General features: G+C 46.2%; 1 protein-coding gene across 1 annotated transcript in view; it reads left to right on the forward strand.

Annotated features, from left to right (window-relative positions):
* Nucleotides 1–1,535: 1,535 nt before the first annotated feature.
* Nucleotides 1,536–20,281, forward strand: part of AATF (apoptosis antagonizing transcription factor) — a gene marked incomplete at its 5' end in the record, with an annotated part of 34,272 nt that continues 15,526 nt past the window's right edge. Inside the window, 6 exons of the mRNA XM_008943487.1 lie at nt 1,536–1,724; nt 2,356–2,799; nt 3,457–3,594; nt 18,451–18,565; nt 18,910–19,114; nt 19,873–20,031. Of these exons, the coding sequence (XP_008941735.1) occupies nt 1,536–1,724; nt 2,356–2,799; nt 3,457–3,594; nt 18,451–18,565; nt 18,910–19,114; nt 19,873–20,031 (1,250 nt within the window). The remainder of the gene's footprint in view (nt 1,725–2,355; nt 2,800–3,456; nt 3,595–18,450; nt 18,566–18,909; nt 19,115–19,872; nt 20,032–20,281) is intronic.

Consider the following 20,281-nt stretch of genomic DNA (forward strand, 5'->3'; position numbering starts at 1 on the left):
AGCTGTGCACGGCCAGGCTGGGGAGCAGAACCGGCTGGAAATCTCCAGGAAAAGAGATCTTTTTGCCTTAGTTATGATTTTTGGGACATCTATAGGTGGCGGTGTCATCTTCTCAGTGTCCAGGTTGGTGCCTTGACTTGGGCTCTCCAGAGCAGTTTCTCCACTGAGCAGCAGACCAGCCAGCCCGTGGGGCAGGACCCATCTCTAGGGCATGTCTGTCACACAGGTCTGGAGACACTCACCTCCTGAGACAGCAAGTTACTGTCACACACTGACAGCCTTGGATTTAGGAGGGACCAGGCATGGTAAACGTGGTGCCAGCTGGGCCAACTCTATACATATGAGAGCAATAGTATCTCATAAGCAACATCTTAGTAACCACTGAGGAAATTAATGGAGCCACCAGAGTTTTCCCAGTTCAGTAATCATGATTTAGTTTCATATTCCATACTTGATGCCAACGTTGAGAACATTGGATGACCCTTTGAGTGCCACAGGTCTTTGTGCATCTCTCCCTCTTGCCTGGTCATTCCATGGCACTGGGCACCTTGCCATCCTCTGGTGGCTGCAGTGACTATATTTAGACCAGATCTTGTTGCTTTGATTATGAGCAGGAGATTTGGAGTTTCTTTGCTTCCCCTCTGGTCAAGCAAACACTCCATGGGAGGCATTAACATTTCCAAACACCCATTACAGGAGCACTTAGCAATGTTCAGCCAGTTGGATCACTCAATTGGTTGAACAAAGCTAACCCTGTAATTTTGCATACAGGGTGCCTTGCACATGAATGAGAATAAGGAGGGAGTGGGATGTGATGTGCTCTCTGCTCTACTGCTCTGTGCCTGTGTCCTGGAAAAGATGGGTGTGGAAGAGGAGAATAACCACAGTGAAATTATTGTCTCTGTTTAGGCATTCTGAAATCTTTGTGTTTATGTGGCACATACCTATAGCAAGAGGCCAAAGTGCATCTGAATGGGCAGGTTTCCTCATGTAATCTGTAAGTGTGGAGAGAGTGAAGGCATCCCATCTTTGCTGAGTCCTCCACCCAGAGTTCTCCACTTTTCCTGAGGCCTCCATGGCTCTGTGGAAGGGCTCAGGCAGCCTTCATTTGTCTAACACTTTGTGCAGCTTTGCTAAGGTGAAGGAGAGGCAGGGGAGAAGGTGTGAATGTAGGCAGTGTTCCTGCAAAAGGACAGAAAAATTCAGCGGGCAGCCTTCATTTGTCCAACACTTTGTGCAGCTTTGCTAAGGTGAAGGAGAGGCAGGGGAGAAGGTGTGAATGTAGGCAGTGTTCCTGCAAAAGGACAGAAAAATTCAGCAAAAAAAGATTTTTGGCATTTGTTAAGAAACCTCCATCCCTGCATTGCAGGTGAGCCCTGTGGTACCAGACATGGGTCTGGAGAAGTCCTGAGTGGGAGGTTGGGCTTGGTCAGTTTGTGTGACAGCTCCCTGCTTCCTGCAGCTGCTTCTTCTGGTCTGAAATTCACTTCAGTTTAGACATCTCTCCCCTCTTGTTTTTATTTTTCTCTCCACAGATACAGTTGCTAAAGTGATTGACAAATTTGAGGATGAAACTGCAGATGACATTTTCCCTGCTGGTAATATAAGGAAAAAAGCTTCAGCCTCTCTTCTGGAAGATGATAAAAGGTACAGTGGAAAGGCTACATCTCGCAAAGCCTTGCAGGAAGAGCTCTGGGGAGATGCTCTCTCTGAAGGAGGATCTGGTAAGAAATCTCATTTCTTTTCCTTTTTCACTAGACTGCTCAGAATTTGATGTCAGCACATTAACTGAGCTAGTGCCATCTGAGCTGAGAAGACAAACTAGGTCCTTGTTACAGGGCATTAAACAGGTACAGTTAAGGTGAATGCTTCCTTGAAGTACCTTCCTTAAATTCAGGCCCTGATTTTTGGCCTGAGGGAAGGGGAAATCTCAAAGAGGAGGTCACTTCAGAGTGTGGCTAAGGGGGAGGTGAGGTCCAGTGCACTGAGCAGCATGTGGAGGAAGAGAAACCACTCCAGCTTTTGAGCCAGTATATCTCAGACTCCAAGTATGTACAGTATTTTTTCAATGTCTATAGTAAATTCTCACCACTTTGTTTCCTTATCATGTAATTGTTTCATGGGAGAGCTCAGCCAGGGATCTACTAATAATTGCTGCAGAAAATGTGAGCTGAGATCTTTTTGTGACCATGGCCTTGTGTTGCCATTATTTGGCCAAAACAAAGAGTAACATACCTAGATAAAAATGAGGTTTGGGGCTGAAATAGCCCAAAGCTGTGGCCGTTGGTGCTGCATGCTGCAAAGTGGCACATTTTGATAGGCACTAAATAACTTGTTTTCTCTTTTAATTATTAGCTGAAGAAGAGTTAGACGAGTGGTACAGTGGCAGTGAAGGTTCTGAAGAGAATGGCAGCTTGGGCAGTGAGGCAAAGGGGAAGCCCAGCAGTGCTGGCAGTGACCAGGAGGATGAGTTGGAAGATGATGAAGAGACAGACCAAGGCCAAGTCAAGGCCAAGGCGCCCGAGTTCCGTTTCCAGAACATCACAGACTTGGAGAAATTTACTGAGGGAATGGATGATGTGGGAAGCAGCGAGGGGGAAGATGATGGTGATGATGATGGTGATGCTGATGATGATGCCAGCATGGAAGAAGGAAGTGATGAGGATGAATATGGGAGTGAAAACCATGACAGTGTGAAGGAAACCAAAGACGGTGAAGATGATGGGGGGATAATGACATTCTCAAACAGACAAGACACTGAAGAAGTAGAAAAAGGAAAAGCCTTGAAGAACCAGCTAGGTTTGTGCACGTTTGGTTTGTGTTTTGACAAGACTTTCACCTTGCTGATGCTATAGAAACTGCCCGTGTTAGGAATCCCCTCAGCATCTTAACGTGCTGCTGGCGTCCTGCATGTGCATGCTACAGCAGCCCTGGTGATTTGCAAATGTTCTGCCAGACCTGCTGTGCAAGCTGGTGTTGCTGCTGGCATGAAATCTCAGGTTATGAAGCATATTTAGTGTTTATCCACTGGCTTAATTGAACCAGCACTGACTCCACGTGGAGCGTTGGTGGGGATCCCCCAGCAGAAGCAGGATCCCCATCCCTGGCAGTGCTGTGCAGGGGTGCTGAGACTGCTTCTGTTCCTTTGCAAAATGTAGAGCCAGATATTTTTTCCCACCTGTCCTATTCAACTATCAAACCCCCATTTGCAGAATGTCCTTCTAAACAGTAAAGCAAAGGGATGATATTTTTTTTCATAGGATGGGTTTCTGCTTTGTCCAGAGACACCTTGTGGTACCAGTTTTGTGTTGAGTCAGTGAATGCAAAGATTTGCCTTAACCAGGAGGAATGTAGCCCAAAGGAAAGAGAACCTGTGCTGTTAAATCAACAGCTCCTTCACAGGGAGCAAGTGCTTTGGCTTGCTAAAATTGTGTTCTTTTTATCTTTGTTATGAAGCACTGAGGGATCAACTACTGGAAGGGAGGATCAAGATGCAGAAGGCACTCATGACAGCCAACAGGCTTCCCCAGCCAGACACTTACCCAGCCTTCAGAGAGGAGGGTGGACAGGAGTTTGACAACGCGGTCAAGAGCTGTAAGAATTCTTCAGTCTTTCTACTTTGGGTAGACTCTGTTGTAGCCACTGTGTCTTGCCTGTGTGGGGAAGTGTTAGTGGGGAAGTGAGGGCTCTGAGCTGTGTGTCTGTAGCATCAGCTGGTGGTTTGTATTGCTTTAATCATTAATTAGGTACAAACAGAAATCAAAGTTTCCTACCCCAGAATAAGAAAGTGGCTCCTGTTGCCCACATCTGTGCCTAGCTGATCTTTTCTGGTGACCTGTCAACATGATGCTGGAAAGCCTCAGCTCAGGTCCTACTGCTGCTTGTAGACCACGTGGGGATTGGAGTTGGTTTATCAAATTTAAGTTTTGTGCTGGATCTTGGGAATAATTGGTTGGGTTATTGCTGTTTGGTGCAGAATTGGGATGCTGCTGCTTCGTCCAGAGAGTGGTCCTGGTTCTGTGCTGGATCAGTGAATGCAAAGATTTGTCATAGTCTGGAGTATTGTAGCCCAAAGGAGAGAGACCATGCTGTTAAGTCAAGAGTAAATATCTTGGAGCTGCTTCATCTTTTTATTTTTTAAGAATCACTCTTAATGATATTGATCTGATGAGATTGGTAGTAGATTCTCCAGTACAGGAGGTGTAATGTGCATGCTCCAGTTGATAAGTGCAAAGTATTCAACTTCAGAGTGTTGTGGGTCTATTTAATTCTTAGAATTGGACACTTTTCTTTTACTGGGCCTAAGGTAAATGCACAGGGAGATAAAATGTCTTGTACTTTATCCTTAAGAGCACAAACTACTGGAGGTAACAGTTGGTGTCCATTTCTCCCTGATGTGTGTGTTGTTTTCTGTCAAAACCCAGGCAAGATGACAGTGGTTGTGTACAGACAGTTCTTTTTTCTAATCAGAAGTTCATGCATTTGCTAGGCTATTCTTTCAGTGGTTTTGAATAGTAAAGTAAGCCCAGTAGCATTTTAAAGCTTGCTGGGTTGGTCATCCCTTCCAGTCCCAGTTCTGCTTTCCCTGGTTGGTCATCCCTTCCATTCCCATTTCTGCTTTCTCATTTGTGAGGTCCTGCTCTCTTTCCAGACTCTTGCAGCTCCACAGGGAGCACCCCAGGGAGGATCCTGAGAAGCCCCTTAGGTGAAGCAGTGGGTGGAAACACTGCAGTGCTGCCCATAGCCCCTCACACTGACCCTCCCATCTGGGTTGCTGTGGTTGGGCATCCCCTCACGTGCCAGTTTGTCTGTGCTGTAGGGGTACCTGCACAGTGAGAAGTTTTGGGCTGGGCTGGCACAAGTCATCTTAAAAATGGATTGAGGAACTTTTGCTGTTGAACTTGACCCCAGGTCTTGCCCCTACGCCAAGTTTTGACTCATTTTATGGCTCATACCTGAGGTGAACGTGGTGGTTAATCAGCTTATCTGGAGTTACAGCAGGGGGGATACTTTATATTTGAAAGTTACTTCTGCTGCTTTAAATGAAGTGATTAAGGGGAAAAAAAAAGGCCAACTCCCAACAATACTAAGCTGACCTTTCAGTGAAATCCATGTTATTAATGTATTTAATGAGATGCATTACAGACTGCACCGAGCAGCGTGTTTCATTACAGGTCTAAAATGCAATATCATTAAAGACCTTTAACAGAAACAATGGTTGACATTTTGATATTTCCCATCAGCAAAATACAGCCAAGAACATAGAGTGTAATACTGTACACAGCAGAGCAGAGAGGCTGATCTTACAGCTGTCCAGAACTCTAGAGGAAAATCCTCTGTTCATAACTGCTCAGTGATTCCCTCCCCAGCATCTTCTCGTGGTCTGGGCAGGACAGTTGCAGTAGTGTGCTCTGCTGTGCTTGGGTTCATGTTCCCTTTCATCTGTGAAGACTGCAAAAAAAAAGCTGGAGTGACCTGAGCAGAGTTAGCAGAGGAAGCCCCCGGGGTGACTGAAGTCAGGAATTTAGGAACACTCTGCTACTGCTACACGTGTTTAGTGTTTTTTCTCTGAGGGACTGAAGTTATATTCCTTTTTTTAATTTCTGTTTTTTAAAAGTACAGTCTGTAATTGTACAATAAAGTAATAAATAGTCATTTTTGGTGAGCTGCACTATTGCCCAGTGCAGCTGTTGCTTCCTTGCAGAGATGCTCTTCCCAGTAATAAAGTGACAAGCATGAAATAAGGAGTAAACTACATGAAGATCTTAGGAAAAACTAGGGATGTAGTTGGAGGTAGGTCTCATCAACAGCTAGAGCATTCCCCTGTGGGCACTCTGAGCTGTGTCACATCTTCATTCATCGAGCTGCTGCCTGGGTAACAGGGCTGTGACCTGTCAGCTCAGGAGGTGAAACACTCCTTTCTGAAAATATGCATGGCCATATATTTAAAGTTCTTTCATGAATCAATGCACTTTGATTTATGGGGGGGGGGGGGAAATTCTCACTCATTATAAATGGTGTTCCAGTAAAAGTCCTGATTTTTAGCTGGTCAAGTGTTTTAGTGGCTTCTATAAAAATAAACTTTTTTGCATGGTTCTGCATGGTGATGTAGTGGGCTCAGTAATTCTGGAGTCCTGAGTTCTCATTCCAGTTGTCTTACCAGCTTCTGGGTAGGATCTCAGACAGGACAAATGAGAATGTTTGCACATGAAAAAGTTCAAAGAGGAGTGGAAGACAGGACTTGGTAAATATTGAATGCTGAGGTGGTTTCACTGTAGGTGGTGCCCTTCAGTCTTGGGCAGGATTTGGGATAATCATGACACTGTTTTGGACTGGAGGATACTTTCTTTTCAGGGAAGCCTCAGCACTTCTTTCCAAATCCACAGACTAAATTTGGCATGCTTTCATCCTCGTTGTTGGACAGGAGGAAGTTATTTGGTGCTCACGTTTCACAAAGCAGATGGTGCCAAAAATCCAGATTCTCAGCATCCACTGCTGAAGGCAGGAGGACGTGGAGAGTTTTGGGCACCCAGCTCTCTCTCTGAGGTCCTGGACGAGGTCCCTGTGTCTCTTTGAAAGCCACCCCAGAACACTTTCAGTAATTTATCCCAAATCCTTCCATTGATCATGAAATTTCTCCTCTGTGCTCACAGGACGGGTGGATATTTTTGAAATGGAAAAATTGGGTGTCTCCCACTTGGTGGTGGTGAAATCCCCTAAGGGATTGAGTGGAATTGTGAGTGGACAGCAGTGCTCTATATGTTTGATGTTTTAAAGCCAAATCTGAGTGAAAATGGTTAAGGGCATGCTTGTTTTCCAAATTTGGAGGCTGAAGTGTTTAATTTATTTATTAATTTTTTTTTTTTTAATCGTTTATGAAATTATTTAAAGAGAAAAAAAAAAAAAAGATAGAACCTGCCTTTGGACAGTCTTGAATTCCTGAGATCTCAGGTTCTGGTGGATGATTTACTGCAAAATTGCTTATAAATTGAAGTAGAAAATGTTTTGCAGACCTGGCAGCTTTCAGGCTTCACACCCATTTGTCACCCAGCATTTCCCTTTGTGTATAGAACAAGAATTAATTAGGCTGCACTGCAGGAAAAGTTTATGGCCATAATTTATATAGGATGAATTTCTGTTTAAAGAGACAGCATTGCTTTGTGTGCATGGTTTTACTTTTTCTTCCCCCCCCCCTTTTTTTTTTTTTAATCTTTAATTATATTCCAGATTTTTTTTTTTTTCCATGACCCTTTTTACATACAAATTGGAGCCCAAACCGTGGCCCTGGAGCTCATGTTTATTTAGTTCTGCATGCAGGGAGGAGGTCTGAGTGGGGTTGAGCACTGGAGTGGCAGTGGCTGAGAAGTGCTGAATGCAGCGTGGAGGTTTCACTGCATGCAGGAGCTCCAGCATCTTACGTGCCAGAGGAGCTGCTGCCTGTGCTCTCTGCTCCAGGACACCTGAATTCTCTCTCCTTGCATCTCCCAGCCTAGTCCAGGGCTGGAGATGTTGCCTCTGTTTGGGGTCCTGCACGTTCAATTAATGTTTTTCATAATCAATGCGAGTCAGAATTTGCAATCTGCTCCTGATTTGCACATTAAAGAGAGCCATTAATTAAAAATTCCAATCCCTGGCATGTTCCCGCAGGATCCTTGCATTATTTACATAGAAAAAGAGAGCAAGGTGCAAGTTTCTCTGCTGTGCTGCTGCACAGATTGCAGTGCCTGCCAGTCAGAGTTCTGTGTGTGTTTTCAGGGGGGAGGAAGGTTAGAAGTGGATCTTGTGAAAATGTCACCAAAAATTACCTCAAGGGCAAGAAAGAACCAAAGAAAGAGGTGGAGGAAACATGAGTGAATTGTCAGGAATTCAGCAGTTCCTGAGTTTGGGGCTTGTTGTGTTCAGTCTTGATTCTGTGATAAAACCCCACAACTGACTGAGGGGCAGGGAGGGGGCACCAAGAGCCTTGAGAAATGCTGTCTCAGGTGACAAAGGCTGGGAGCTGCTGTGTGTGCCCTGGGGAGCTGGGCTTCCCCATAGCCACGTGGCTCTGTTCTTCCTATTTGAATGACTCTCTCTTCCAATCCTGGTTCAAAATACTAAATTGGGAGTGTTTTGATGACTAGTACTTTATGCTCCACAAAAAGAGCTTGGAATTCTAGCTTTTAAATGTGTTATGTTCAGTTTTTAGTGGGTGAGATGAGGACTTTAAAACACAGAAACCAGGAGAGGCTCTTGCAGAAGGCAAGATGCTGGTGGAAACCACAGGACTTCAGGTGGACAAGTGGTTGTGTATGGGGTTATATGTATTTCCTTTCACTTCCCAGGAATTTTGTAGGCCCCTGAAATGCAACTTACTGGCTGAGTTTTTGTGGTGTTTTTTTTTTGCTTTGACTCCATCCATCAGTGGATTAAGAGAAAATACTGAAATGTCACATTTCTATTCTTCAGCATAAGCTCAAGATAAGATGTTCTGGAGAAATGGAGAAAATACTGGGTTTGGTGGAAGGTTAGACATGCAGGCTCTGTCAGAGTGGGTTTGCTCACTGAAGGAGCAAAAATGGGGGCAACAAATATTAACTGTTATTTACACTTTGTGGAAAAGTTACACAAAGGTTTATGATCAATAAAAAAATAAACCTGAATAAAGAAAATCAGCTAAAACAATCAAATGCTCCATGTGTGCACGAAGCCATTATTCCCAGACCTGCCTGGGTGGTTCCTGTGTTCACAGGGCAGGGATTGTCCCCCTGGACTGGGCACTGGGGAGGCAGCCCCTCAAATCCTGGGGTCAGTTTTGGGTCCCTCACTCCAAGAAGGACATTGAGGAGATGGAGTGGGTCCAGAGAAGGGTGATGGAGCTGGGGAAGGGTCTAGAGCCCAAGTGTGGGGAGGAGCAGCTGAGGGAGCTGGGGGTGCTGAGCCTGGAGCAAAGGAGGCTCAGGGGAGACCTTCTGGCTCTGCACAGCTCCTGACAGGAGCCTGGAGCCAGGGGGGGGTCGGGCTCTTCTCCCAAGGAACAAGTCATAGAACAAGAGGAAAAGGACTAAGGTTGTGCCAGGGGAGATTTGGGCTGGGTATTAAGAAAATTTCTTCCCTGAAAGGGTTGTCAAGCCCTGGAACAGGCTCCCCAGGGAAGTGGTTGAATCACTATCCCTAGATGTGTTTAGAAGTCCTGTAGATGTGGTGCTGAGGGCCATAGTTTAGCAGTGGATTGGTAGAGTTGGGTTAATGGTTGGATGTGATGATCTGAAAGGTCTTTTCCAGCCTAGGTGGTTCTGTGATTCTCTGAGCCCTGCTGCAGCACGTGACCTTTGTGGAGACCAGTCGGGTTTTGTCCCCTGACCAACAGTTCCTGTGTAATGATCTTCCCTGGAAAAGCAGAGCTACAAGGAACACTCACAAAGCTTTGCAGGACCTGCCTGGGGCTGCACAAACCTGGGTGTTTGGTGCTTTCTGGGCAATGAAGGAGATGTTAACTTTTTTGTCTTAGAAAGTGCAGTCCAAACACTTTGACCGACCCAGAAATGGCTGTTTCTGGGGTGGAAATGGGGGTGTGTGTACTGAGCGTGCTGGTAAAGGGCTGTGCTCCCTCCTGGAGCTGTGTGGACCTTTTAAACAACTGCCTGAGGTGGGCTCTTGGTACACCAGGTTGGTTAACTGCTCCCGTGACAAATATCTGTGGCTTGTGACTGAACAGCATGTTTGTGGACAAGGCTTCTTAAGGATGTGATTAAGGATCCCACTTACATTCATTGCCAGCAGGAGACCTCCAAAGATGCCATGTGTGCTCTGCTTTTACATTCTTGCATATTAAACATTTCTGTATGGATGCTCCACACTGAGCATCTTTATTTTCTTCTGGGTTGGTTTTGTAATATTTCACTGAAAAGGAACTCTAGACAGAAGGAAAGATTCTGTTTAGTATCTAGTGTATGTTTGTGTGTTCTCAGTGTCTTTTATTGGAGGAATTTTTCTGGATTCTGTTGCTCTTGTTCCTGATCTTTTAAAAATGCCCAAGAAATTATGTTCTGTGCAGTGTTCAGGTAAGTCATATTGAAGAAGCTGTTTAAGCATTGACTGACTTTGGGTAAGATCAAGGCTGGTTTGGGTGCCAGAGAACCTGTTCCACCTCCTATAATAGAGGCTGTGTCCAGCAAGGCATCCTCCTCTCCCATTGCTCCTCTGCTGCACCTGCTTGTCACTTTACACCTCTGGTTAGAGAAAAGCCCTCAGATGAAATGTCCTTTATTGATACAGGCTTCTCTGAGAAGCCTGCTGGAGTCAGCTGCCAAAAATTTGCTCTGAATTCTGTTATCCTCTCTATTCCTGGATCCCTTTTAAAACTAAAATATATCCACAGGTACATCTGGAGCTGGTAATGCATTAATGCAGAGCAGGGGAGGGGGTGAAGAACTGAACACAGGCAGATTACACAGTTTCCAGAGGCATAGAGCAGTTACAGGATTAATTGGTGCTAGGCAAGATCGTGGACTTAAATATATTCTTGCTTTGAAGATTTTACTGGGAGCCTGCACAAATGTGTGAGAGCAGAACTGGGTTTCAGGCCTGAGTGTAAATTATTGTGATCGGATCTAGCCCACTTAAAACTGGTAGCTCATTTTAATTGAATTGTATTAGCCCAGACACTTTATGAATACAAAAAACATCGTGCTTGTCAATTCGTGCAGGGCTGAATTTGATTTAAATGGATGTGGATGCAGGTGTCCCCAAATTTCACCTTTCCTCTCTGATCTAATGAAGAATTTATTCCACTCTTTCTGGGACTGAGCCAAAGCCTGTTGACATTAATGAAGACTTTTCTCTCGACTAAAATAATGAATCAGACCCCTTTTTTTTGGTAAATTTGGCTGTGATGATCCTGTGCCATGGAGAGCTTTTGGTAAGAACTGGGCTCAGGGAGGCTGATGAGCTCCCAGGCTCAGGGGTGGCCATTCTGCCTTCGTGCCAGCGGGTGAGAGGGCAGAGAGGTGAAGTGAGAGGCTTCAGACAAAGGCAGAGCTCCTGATTTTGGAGCTCTGGTTTTGTCTGCATGGTTAGTTGGGTAATGGGCAGTGTGATGGTTTGTGCATGGGCAGAATTTGGGCTGTGCAAGGAAAGTTTTTGTGTTGTTACTGTCTGTGAACTGTTCAGAAAATTCATGTAGGAAGTGGTAAAGAAATGTAGGATATTTATTTATTATTATCTTTATGCCATTTTGGGCTTTTTTTCCCTGAAAAAAAAAAAAACCAAACTGTTGCCCTTCCTTACTGAGAGCCAAAGCTTTGAGCTTGTGGTATTTAGTCTTTTTAGCAGATTTTTTGCCTGTTTCTGTTGTAGAGATGTGGTAAAATTGAAAGGCTCCCATTTTATGGCTTATCTCCATAACCATACGTGTCAGACACTTGGAGTTTGAGGCTTATTTTAAAGCTGTCTTAAATTCTAGTGCAGGAGATGGGGAGAGAGACCATTGCTGTTGACCTGATACACCCAAACTCCACACTGTGGGCTTACACCACACTTTAAAACACACCAAGTAGCTTTGCCTACGCTTAAGTTTCCCAAGATAATTAATAGCTAATTAAATTGAATTTAGCTAAATACTTGGGCATGTTAGGCTGTATACTTCACAAGGCAGATGCAGGGAAACAAAGGCTTGCAGAGCACCCAGCCAAGGGTGTGCAAATGTCAGCTAACTGGGATTAATTGGCAATTGGTTACCTTGAGATGGAAGCTCGGGGCTTGTCATGATAAATGTAATTAATGGCCTGGTATTATGTGGGGAGGTCAGTCTAGATGGGCTAATGTTCCCTCCTGGCCTTAATACCCAGATAACTATGAAATTTCACATTTCCTCTTCCTTTCTCGTTCTTGCCCCTGTACTTGGGGATTCCTGCCTGGCAGAGCCAGGAATGTGTGCTGTCAGCTGCTTTACATTCACAGTAATGTAAAACATCAGGTTTTATAAATCTCATTTTTACAAGCCCCATCCCCTCCCTGGTTTGGGCTGATATCAAAAGATGATGGTTGAGGCGAATCAGTAGAGCGTGAACTTCATGGAAGTGTTTCTCTTTCTCTCCCTTCTCAGCTTTCCCCCTCCCCCAGTCCCCACTAATAAAACCCTTGCATACCAAGCTTTTTATTCTGTGGTTGCATCTAGTTATTTACTTCACTTCTAGCCAACTCATCTACATCTGATCCTGTTGTCCTTACTGTCAAATGCAGTCATATTAGAGTGAAAGGGCTAAATTGAGTCTGTTCTGTAACTCTTTGGGAGTCAGCTGAACTGCTGGTGTGAAGGGGGTGTGCAGTAGTGGCTCCTTTGTGCCCGAGGAATACAATTTTCCCCTCTGCAAAGGCTTTTGCATCATTTGCATTCCAATGGAACCAGCAAATTGGGCCTTCAGTGTGGAGCAGACCTTTTTATTGCAATCAGCAGAAAAGTCAACCTCTTTCCTGCTGTCGGGTGATGAAATTCCACAAACTCAGTGTTTTGGGAAGCACGAAGGGAACCTTACTCCTGTCATTACTTAAAATAACCTGGACAGATTTACAAGTGCTTTGTGCTGGGATTCATGGGAACCATGTCCATAACTACACCGCTCTGAAAAAATCAGATCCCTCTCTGCTGCCAAAGAATCACTCTCTCAGCCTGTCATTGAGTCTCGGCTGGCTCTTGGAGCTTCTGCCTTATGCTTCTCAGTGCCTTTTATTCCTGTACCACCTTGAGTTGGGGCACCAGGACATCCAGAGCTGTCTGAAGACAGCACAAGTCCTGCCTGCAGCACATTGTTCCTCCTACGGTTGGTTACACAGGGGGAATTACAGAGAAGCTGTTGTCCAAAGCCCCGTGTTTCAGATGCCATACCTGGAGGAATTCCCTCTGCCTTTTCCTGGCTGGCAACGTTGCTCTGCTGCTGGGAATATAGAGCAAGCTCCAAAAGTAATACTGACAGACTTCAGAATTATGATACACTAGAGCTTGGGCGTAATTCTTTGTTGAAGAAGTTAGAGGCCTAAAATGTTAAGGCTTATTGTTATTCTGAGTTGATAATCTCTGCCTTGCTTTAATAATTTTTCCTCATGCCTGGATAGCCTGCGAGTTGCACAATAATCACTCACACAGCTTTGTAATCAATGCCCAAAGTAATAGGATTCCGCTGGCCAACGGCAATTAATAAATTTGTGTCTTTTTTAAAACACTAGCAAGTCGGGCCTGAAATACGACTGACTGGCTTTCCTCATTTGCATATTTATTGCAGTGGAAAAATTCTTGCCGAATGATTGATGTTGAGCCTGCCTCTTGAATTCCAAACAGCACATTATTATGAAATGAAAAATGCCGGCCATACAGTTGATTAAAGTTGAAGACAGTGGAATCGGTGTTTTTTAAGATTGTGGGAGAATTAAAGGCATATTTTAATAGATGTTGACAAGAAGTGAACTAACAAAAGCAAAGCAAAGGATTTGCTTGAAAAGATTTAATCAAACGTGTTTCGTGGGGGATTAATTGCTGGGGATGACGAGTGCAAGTGGCTGGCTGGTGGATTTGAATGAGAAGTATTGTTCTCAGGCCAGCCTATTGAGTGCCATTTTGACCTGTAGTTTAACTCCTGTCCCACAGTCACTTAAAAGGAGTGAAAATTTCCCCTCTTCATCTGAATGGCGGGATAAATGCATGTACCTGATGAAGAGACTTTTCATTATGGGTGGCTATTAGAACAAAAGAGCTTTGATCCCTCTGCTTCCCTGTTGGGGTGATGGGACCTGGGCATGTTGGTACAGTGGTGACACAGTGGTGACACAGTGCCAGGGGGACCTCAGCTCATGTTTGGCAGCTCAGCTTTCACTCTGCATCCCCTGGTTCAAGCCCCAGCCTTGTTCCTCTTCCAGTTTTTCTGGGCGAGCGCCTCGCGCAGCCTGCGGAGGGACGTGGGAAATTAAAAGCCTGCACGTTGATGATGTTCCTGCAACACCAGATCCTCAGGTTTAATTGAGAGGAAAAAGTAGTTAATTTCCAGCTCGGGCTCTGAGTTTCAGCCTGAATTTCCAGCGTGGGCCCTGGCTTTGAGCCGTGTCCCGTGCACCCTGGTAATGATGCTGGTGTGGGTGTGCAGTGTGCGTGCAGGAGCGGGCGGACACCCTCCTGGTGGGGAGCACTGCCCCAGCATGCCCAGTAAGGTGCCACCAGCATACAGCGATGCAGTGAAATTCCTGGGAGCTCTGCCCCAATTTTTAAGGTTCCTGACTGTCATATTCCAAATCTGCTGGATGGATGCCCTGGGGTGAGGCAGGGAGGAGCTTGCCTGGTGGAGCGGTTTTGGGCCTCCCGCTGGTTGGCTCTCTGTGAATACCTCTGAAAGCTGGGCCTTGAGGCACCGCCTTTTTTCCATCGAGTTGAAGTGTCTCTGCATGAGGCCTCTCCCTGCTGCCCCACACCAGCTGCTGCTCTCCCCAGCTGCTTGGGAAGATGCCACGAGACCCCAGTTTCAGAGGTCGTCATAAAGCGCGCAGCTATTTTTCAGCCTTGCTGTAGAGATGCTGAGCCTGCAGCCATGGGTGAGCTCAGAAGCCATCGTCCCTGCTCGTCCCCAGCGTGGCACTGTTTGGCTTTGGGTGCCACAGCTCTGGGGGGGTGTTGGGAGTGGGTTGGTAGCCTGCAACCAGGAGCCACCCCACGCAGAGGGGGATGCCGGCAGTGCAGCCAGTTTGTCCGTAACCACTGGCATTGACAAAATTGATTTTTGTGCTTTGAGAGCAGTAGGACAGATTTCATCTCTGGTGGGTCTCCTGACACTTTGATACATGGCAGTGCTATCCCTGAATGGAGCTAAATACTCCAGGGCTACTTTCTGACTGGGTGAAGGGATGTATAAAATGAGAACGTATGAGAGAGTATTAACAGAAAGGCACACGTTGATTTACTGATACTGGCTCCCAGCTTTCTAGGTGGATTGATATGCTGGCTGCTGGATCTGGAACAACTTTCTCACTCCTGTACACAAAGGGGCTCCCATGGACTCTTAAAAGTGACTCTTACAAGTTAGCATCTCACCACAGACACTCTGTGAGACCCATTGAAGCCAGAAGTTATACTCAGACCACGTTTGCGGTGTTCATGGAGCAGCAGCAGATGGATCCTACTCAGCATCCTCTTTTCTTTCCCATGGGGCAACTTTAGAGAAGGTTTGGTGGAAGGAGGGGTTGCGTGCTGTCCCAGGGTGAGTTGTCCTCTCCTACATGCTGAGTGTGAGTTGTTTGGGGGATTTCAGTCACTCATACTGAAATGCTGTAAAGGAATCCAGCATCTTTTAGTTTTAAGGCAGTGCTGAGCCACCTCTCCTCAAAAAACATAGGTTGGATGTGTAGAACTCTTGAAAAATGAGCTTGCATCAGGATCTTCTGGCTGGTGAGTGAGGACTGGGAGGGTAGTTGTGGAGCTTTAACAGCAGCATCTTGGCCTCGGCTGGTTTGTGGCGCAGGTGAAAGCCGCGGTGCCGCCACCTTCTTGGTCCTGAAAGCTCTAGAAACTGGAAACCATCAGGGACTGCTTAGGTTGTAACAGCTCGTGGCAGTGGGAGGCCCCTGCTACACTGCCTGTTGTCTTAGAGGTGTCGCTGGCTTTGTTCTGTGAACAGAGCAGGGAAGGGAGCAGGGGGACAAACCTGATGGTGATCACATCTGAAAGCTGCGTCTTGGTTCCCTTAATGTACTAGTGTGCTTGAGAGCTCCATGTTTGTGACTCTCTTCTGTTCAATTGTCTGTTTCAGACAAGGGCTAGCATTTAAAAACAAGTGCTGGAGGGTAGCAGAGGAGGAGGGTTAGGAGGAGGGTTAGTGTCCAGCTCTCTGTCAAAACAACAGGGTTTGCATCTATGGAACACTTTCAGCTCTGTGGCTTGTGCTGCCTTCATTCACAAATGGGTTCAGTCTTTTCCCCAAAGCAGATGGTGTAAAGGCAGATGTGGGCATTAGAGGGAAGAGAAGAGGGAGAGGAGACTGGGAAGAAACCAGTCCCTTCTGGAATTAAATGTGGAATGGATAGGACAGGGCTGGATGGGAAAAGGGCTGGGGGGCTGGCCCTTGGCTTCTGAAGTTCAGTTTGCAGCACGCTTAAACATCCAACAGTAATGATGAGAATGCCATCCAATAATGCTATTAAATACACAAGAACTGAGAACAGGGAAATTACCCAGCTGTAAGAGGCTCACGATGAAGCCACTGTCTGGAATAATTAGCCCTCCCACCCGGTTAGACGCACGGTCCTTGTTTTCCCTGCCCTCTCCATCCCCTTCACTCCAGCTAAAATTGCTCCCCATCCCCACTTCTGCTGGGGTCCATATCTCAGAGCCTGGGGGAGCCTGAGCCTGTCTTTATGCCTCGCCCGCTCGCCGTGGCCCTGCTATACCCCAGAAGAGCTGGAGTGCTACTCCAGCTGTAATTGCCAGGATCAAAGCCGCCTGGGGTGCATTAGCACTGCTGCTGGAGGACAGGCAGCAGGGAGAAAATAAACAGTTTCGGCAGCTCTGGGGACATTTAGCTGTGTTGCAGGCAGTGGGAAAGATTTTGCTGTTGTAAGCTGTGCACTCAGGCTGGGGTGGGGGCACTTTTCCTTTTGCAAGCGATGCTTTAGCTGCAGACACATACAACAAATGCATTTTTAAGGGCTTTTGTCTGTCTGTCTGCTGGAATTGTTTGGACGCTAAGGCACGGCTGTTTTACAAGTATGGCAAACCTAATCCCTTAATAGGTTTATATAGAAGAGTTGTCAGAATGTATCTGTAATGAACAGCAGGCTGGGGGGAGGATGAGTCCAACAGCTGATCTGCAACAAAAATCTTAAAGCATCTTCTCCTTGACATTCCTGTTACTGAGGTCAGGCTGTAATTTATCTGAAGATGGTGACAACTGAGCAGTATCACTGGTAACACGCGGGAGATTGAGACCTCTGGATGTCTGGGCTGATTTCTGCTTGCACTGTCTCTGTCTGGCTGATGAAGATTTGCTGTTCACTCTATCCGTGATCTCTGTGTCCTCCATTAACAAAAAAAAAAGAGAGATAAAAGGTGGAGTGCTGAAAAGTTCCCTCCGTTACACTGACTGCAGGGACAGGAGTGGGGTGCTGCCCTCCTCCCAGCACTGCCATCTGCCCCCTTTCTGGGGTGCCTCTCTGTAAAAGCAGAAGGCAACACGCCTTTACACTATTAAATGTGTGAAGTTCAGTTTAGGTTTGGGGTAGAGGTGTGCTTAGTGTTTTACCTGGAAGAGCTGACCCTGTGATTGAGGTGTAACAAAGGGGGAGTTTGGGTAGGCCTAGACAAACACTTGTTTTAGATCAGAGCTTGTTGGTTGCCACAAAAGAACTATTTTTAAAGACCAGATGCTGCAGGAGTGTGCAGTTAACCCTTCCCACAGCCAGCTGCGACTGCTCCTTGGAGAACATAAGACCCCAGGAACACAGCTGGTTTTCTCTGCACCAGCACAGATACAGGAAAATCATCAGCTCTGAAAGCCTTTGGATACACAGCACCAGATCTTCAGTCAGGATTTGTGTCTGCAAGTACCCTGGAAAGCAACTACTCATCCCTGTAGAACTAACCTTCACACCCTGTATTGATCATTTTGTATACTTCTCCACCCCAATCTTTTCTCTACTTTTTCTCTTTCTAAGGATCTCTGGGCTTGCAGTTCTGCTGTTCTGATTAGAACCTTCTCATTAAACTTGTCAGGTCATTGTTTTAAGTTTCCCCCATAGACCAGATCTTGCTACATTTAATTTTACTTACAGTCTAGTCTCTCACAGCTCCTGTATGGTGAGCACAGCTGTAGCCACAGCCCTGCAGGAGTTTGGTTTTTCTTCTTGCCTTCCCTCCTTCTGCTCCCTATAACGTGCATATTCCATACAAGAAAGAAAAGTCAGAGGTCAAGTTCAGGTGGGATGCACCTATACACATTTTCCCTTGTGTTGCTTCATTTTTCTCTGCTGAAGGTGGCCTCAAATGAAGAACTTAACAGAGGGGAGAAATGAGTGAGTCAGCAGAAAAGGCTCCTGTCGTGTGCAAGTGCCATCAGACACTTCTGCACACAGTGCTTGCTTCTTCAGTGCATTAATCCTGTGGGCTCTGCAGGCTGGATGTTTGTCAATGAAACATTAGATCAGTATACTCCCCATGTGCAGCCAGGCAGATGTGCAGCAGGCAGCCCTGCCTCCTTTCCTCCCTTTTCAGGAAAGATGTGTTCTTTCCCAGCGTGGTGGTGTTTGACATGAACAGCTATAAATCAGTTTGAAGGTAAAACCACATCTCTAACTGATTAGAGGAAAACAGTTAATGGGACATGCAGTAGCTGTGGCAGAAATTCAGATTCAAGATGAGAAACTGAGCAGTGCAAAGCTAAGTCTTCACCAGAAGCAGGGATCAGTGGGAAATTGTCACTCTTGTCTCTTGTTCTGCAGGTCTTAAAGCCCTGGAGGCGTTGCTGAAAGTATTAGTGGAGCTTCAGGATGAGCTGCTTTATCAATACCCAGGCACGAGGCACCTGGTAGATGGCAAACAATCAAAAGCTGAGAGGTAAATATAAAATAAGACAAGAGCTTTCTGAATCCTTGGGTCTCCCAGCTCTCCGACAGAGAGGACCATGCACAGCCTTCCTGGCCATACTCCCTCTCTGCTCTCCTCTCAGGGGCTGCTGTGCCTGGGTGACAGACACTCTGGACAAATGGCCATCTGAATTCCTTCTGCTAGTGTGGGAAGTCTGTTTTGTAGTCTCTCTGGTAATGGAGGCAGGGCTAACCCTGGCTGTAAATACCACCACTATGTGAGAAGAACATGGGTGGTAGTGGAGGGCCATGGAGAACTCACAGATGTTGCCTTAGCGAGGTGTAGGGTGTTCAGTCTGTGTGGTTTTGTTGCAGTGATGAAGAAATCCCCAGCAGTAGTGATGAAGAGCAAGTGGGTAAGGCTCAGGAGAAGAGGAGGAGCCTCCCCAAACGGAAGCTGAGGATGGAGGACTACCCCGAGTTCATAGCCAAGCGCTACGCCGACTTCAGGACCTATCGGAACAAGGTCTTGCAGACGTGGCACGAGAAGACCAAGCTGGCATCTGGCAAGATGGGAAAGGCAAGTCTGCGTTGGCGTGTGCTGATGTGTGTGCTGTTTAGCAGAGAGATTGGTGGAACAAGTTGGTTTGAAGGTTTCATGGATGTTCCAAGTTCAGCTGAGAGTTACAGCAGGAAGAGTCAAATACACAGGTACACGCTTTTCTCCAGCCTTAAAGGAGTTTGCAGAGAAGCTCAGCCCTCAGATGTCAAAGGCAAAAGCTGCTCTCTTTCCTCCTGATCAAAATGAAAAAAAAATATCAGGGGCAAATGGTTTCCCAAGTTTTGGGAAAAAGTCTTGGATAGCATTGATGTTCTCCCAACCAGACATCTCATCATAGCCAGTCTCCAGCAGCAAGTAAGCTCTATGGAAATGCCACTATTGCTTGGTCAACAAGCTGTTCATGTTTTATATCACAACCAGGGGCTTCTGTGGCTCTCCTCCATGAAGTGTGCACTTAAATACAGTGGGTAATCATTGCACCCGAAGATCCAGGGTCTCCTAACATCTGTGAGTTAGTATTAATCATTGAGAAGTTCATCTGAACCAGAACAACAAAGGCATTTTATTAAGTCAGGCGTGAGGTTGCCTCAGGTTGGGGAGGGAGAGAGAGAGGGAGAAACAAATAAAAAATCCTAGCAGAAATCCCTGCGACGAAACCCAAACCCCCTTCTCCTGGAATGCTGTCTGCTTATGCACTGACATGGAAAGATAGAGGAACACTGCTGCCTTGAGGAAAGGCTTTCTGCATTATCTGACACTGGTTGATGTTGTTGCAGGGTTTCGGTGCCTTTGAGCGTTCCATCCTGACTCAGATTGATCATATTCTGATGGACAAAGAGCGATTGCTCCGGCGGACGCAGACCAAGCGCTCGGTGTACACAGTGCTGGGGAAGAAGGAGCCTCAGCCAGCCCCTGAACCTGTGCCTGACAGCTCGGTAAGGCTGTTTTGTTTCTCTAACTCTCCTGTAGCAGCAGTGGAACTCTCTGCAAAACAATTAGCTTGAGCCTTTAGCAGGTAATACTCTTGTTGCTGAGAGATTGATGAAGGAGATAGCTGAGTGTTGATTCCTGGAATGCAGTGGCTAAGCAAGAGGTGTAGACATCTCAATTCCACTTTTATGGTGTTTGCATTGTCTCCTGTGCCAGTTCTTGACAGGGGAAAACAGGGTTCAGGCTGTGCCCCTC

Source organism: Merops nubicus, unplaced genomic scaffold, assembly GCF_000691845.1.
Source record: "Merops nubicus isolate BGI_N331 unplaced genomic scaffold, ASM69184v1 scaffold38550, whole genome shotgun sequence".
Lineage (NCBI taxonomy): Eukaryota > Metazoa > Chordata > Aves > Coraciiformes > Meropidae > Merops > Merops nubicus.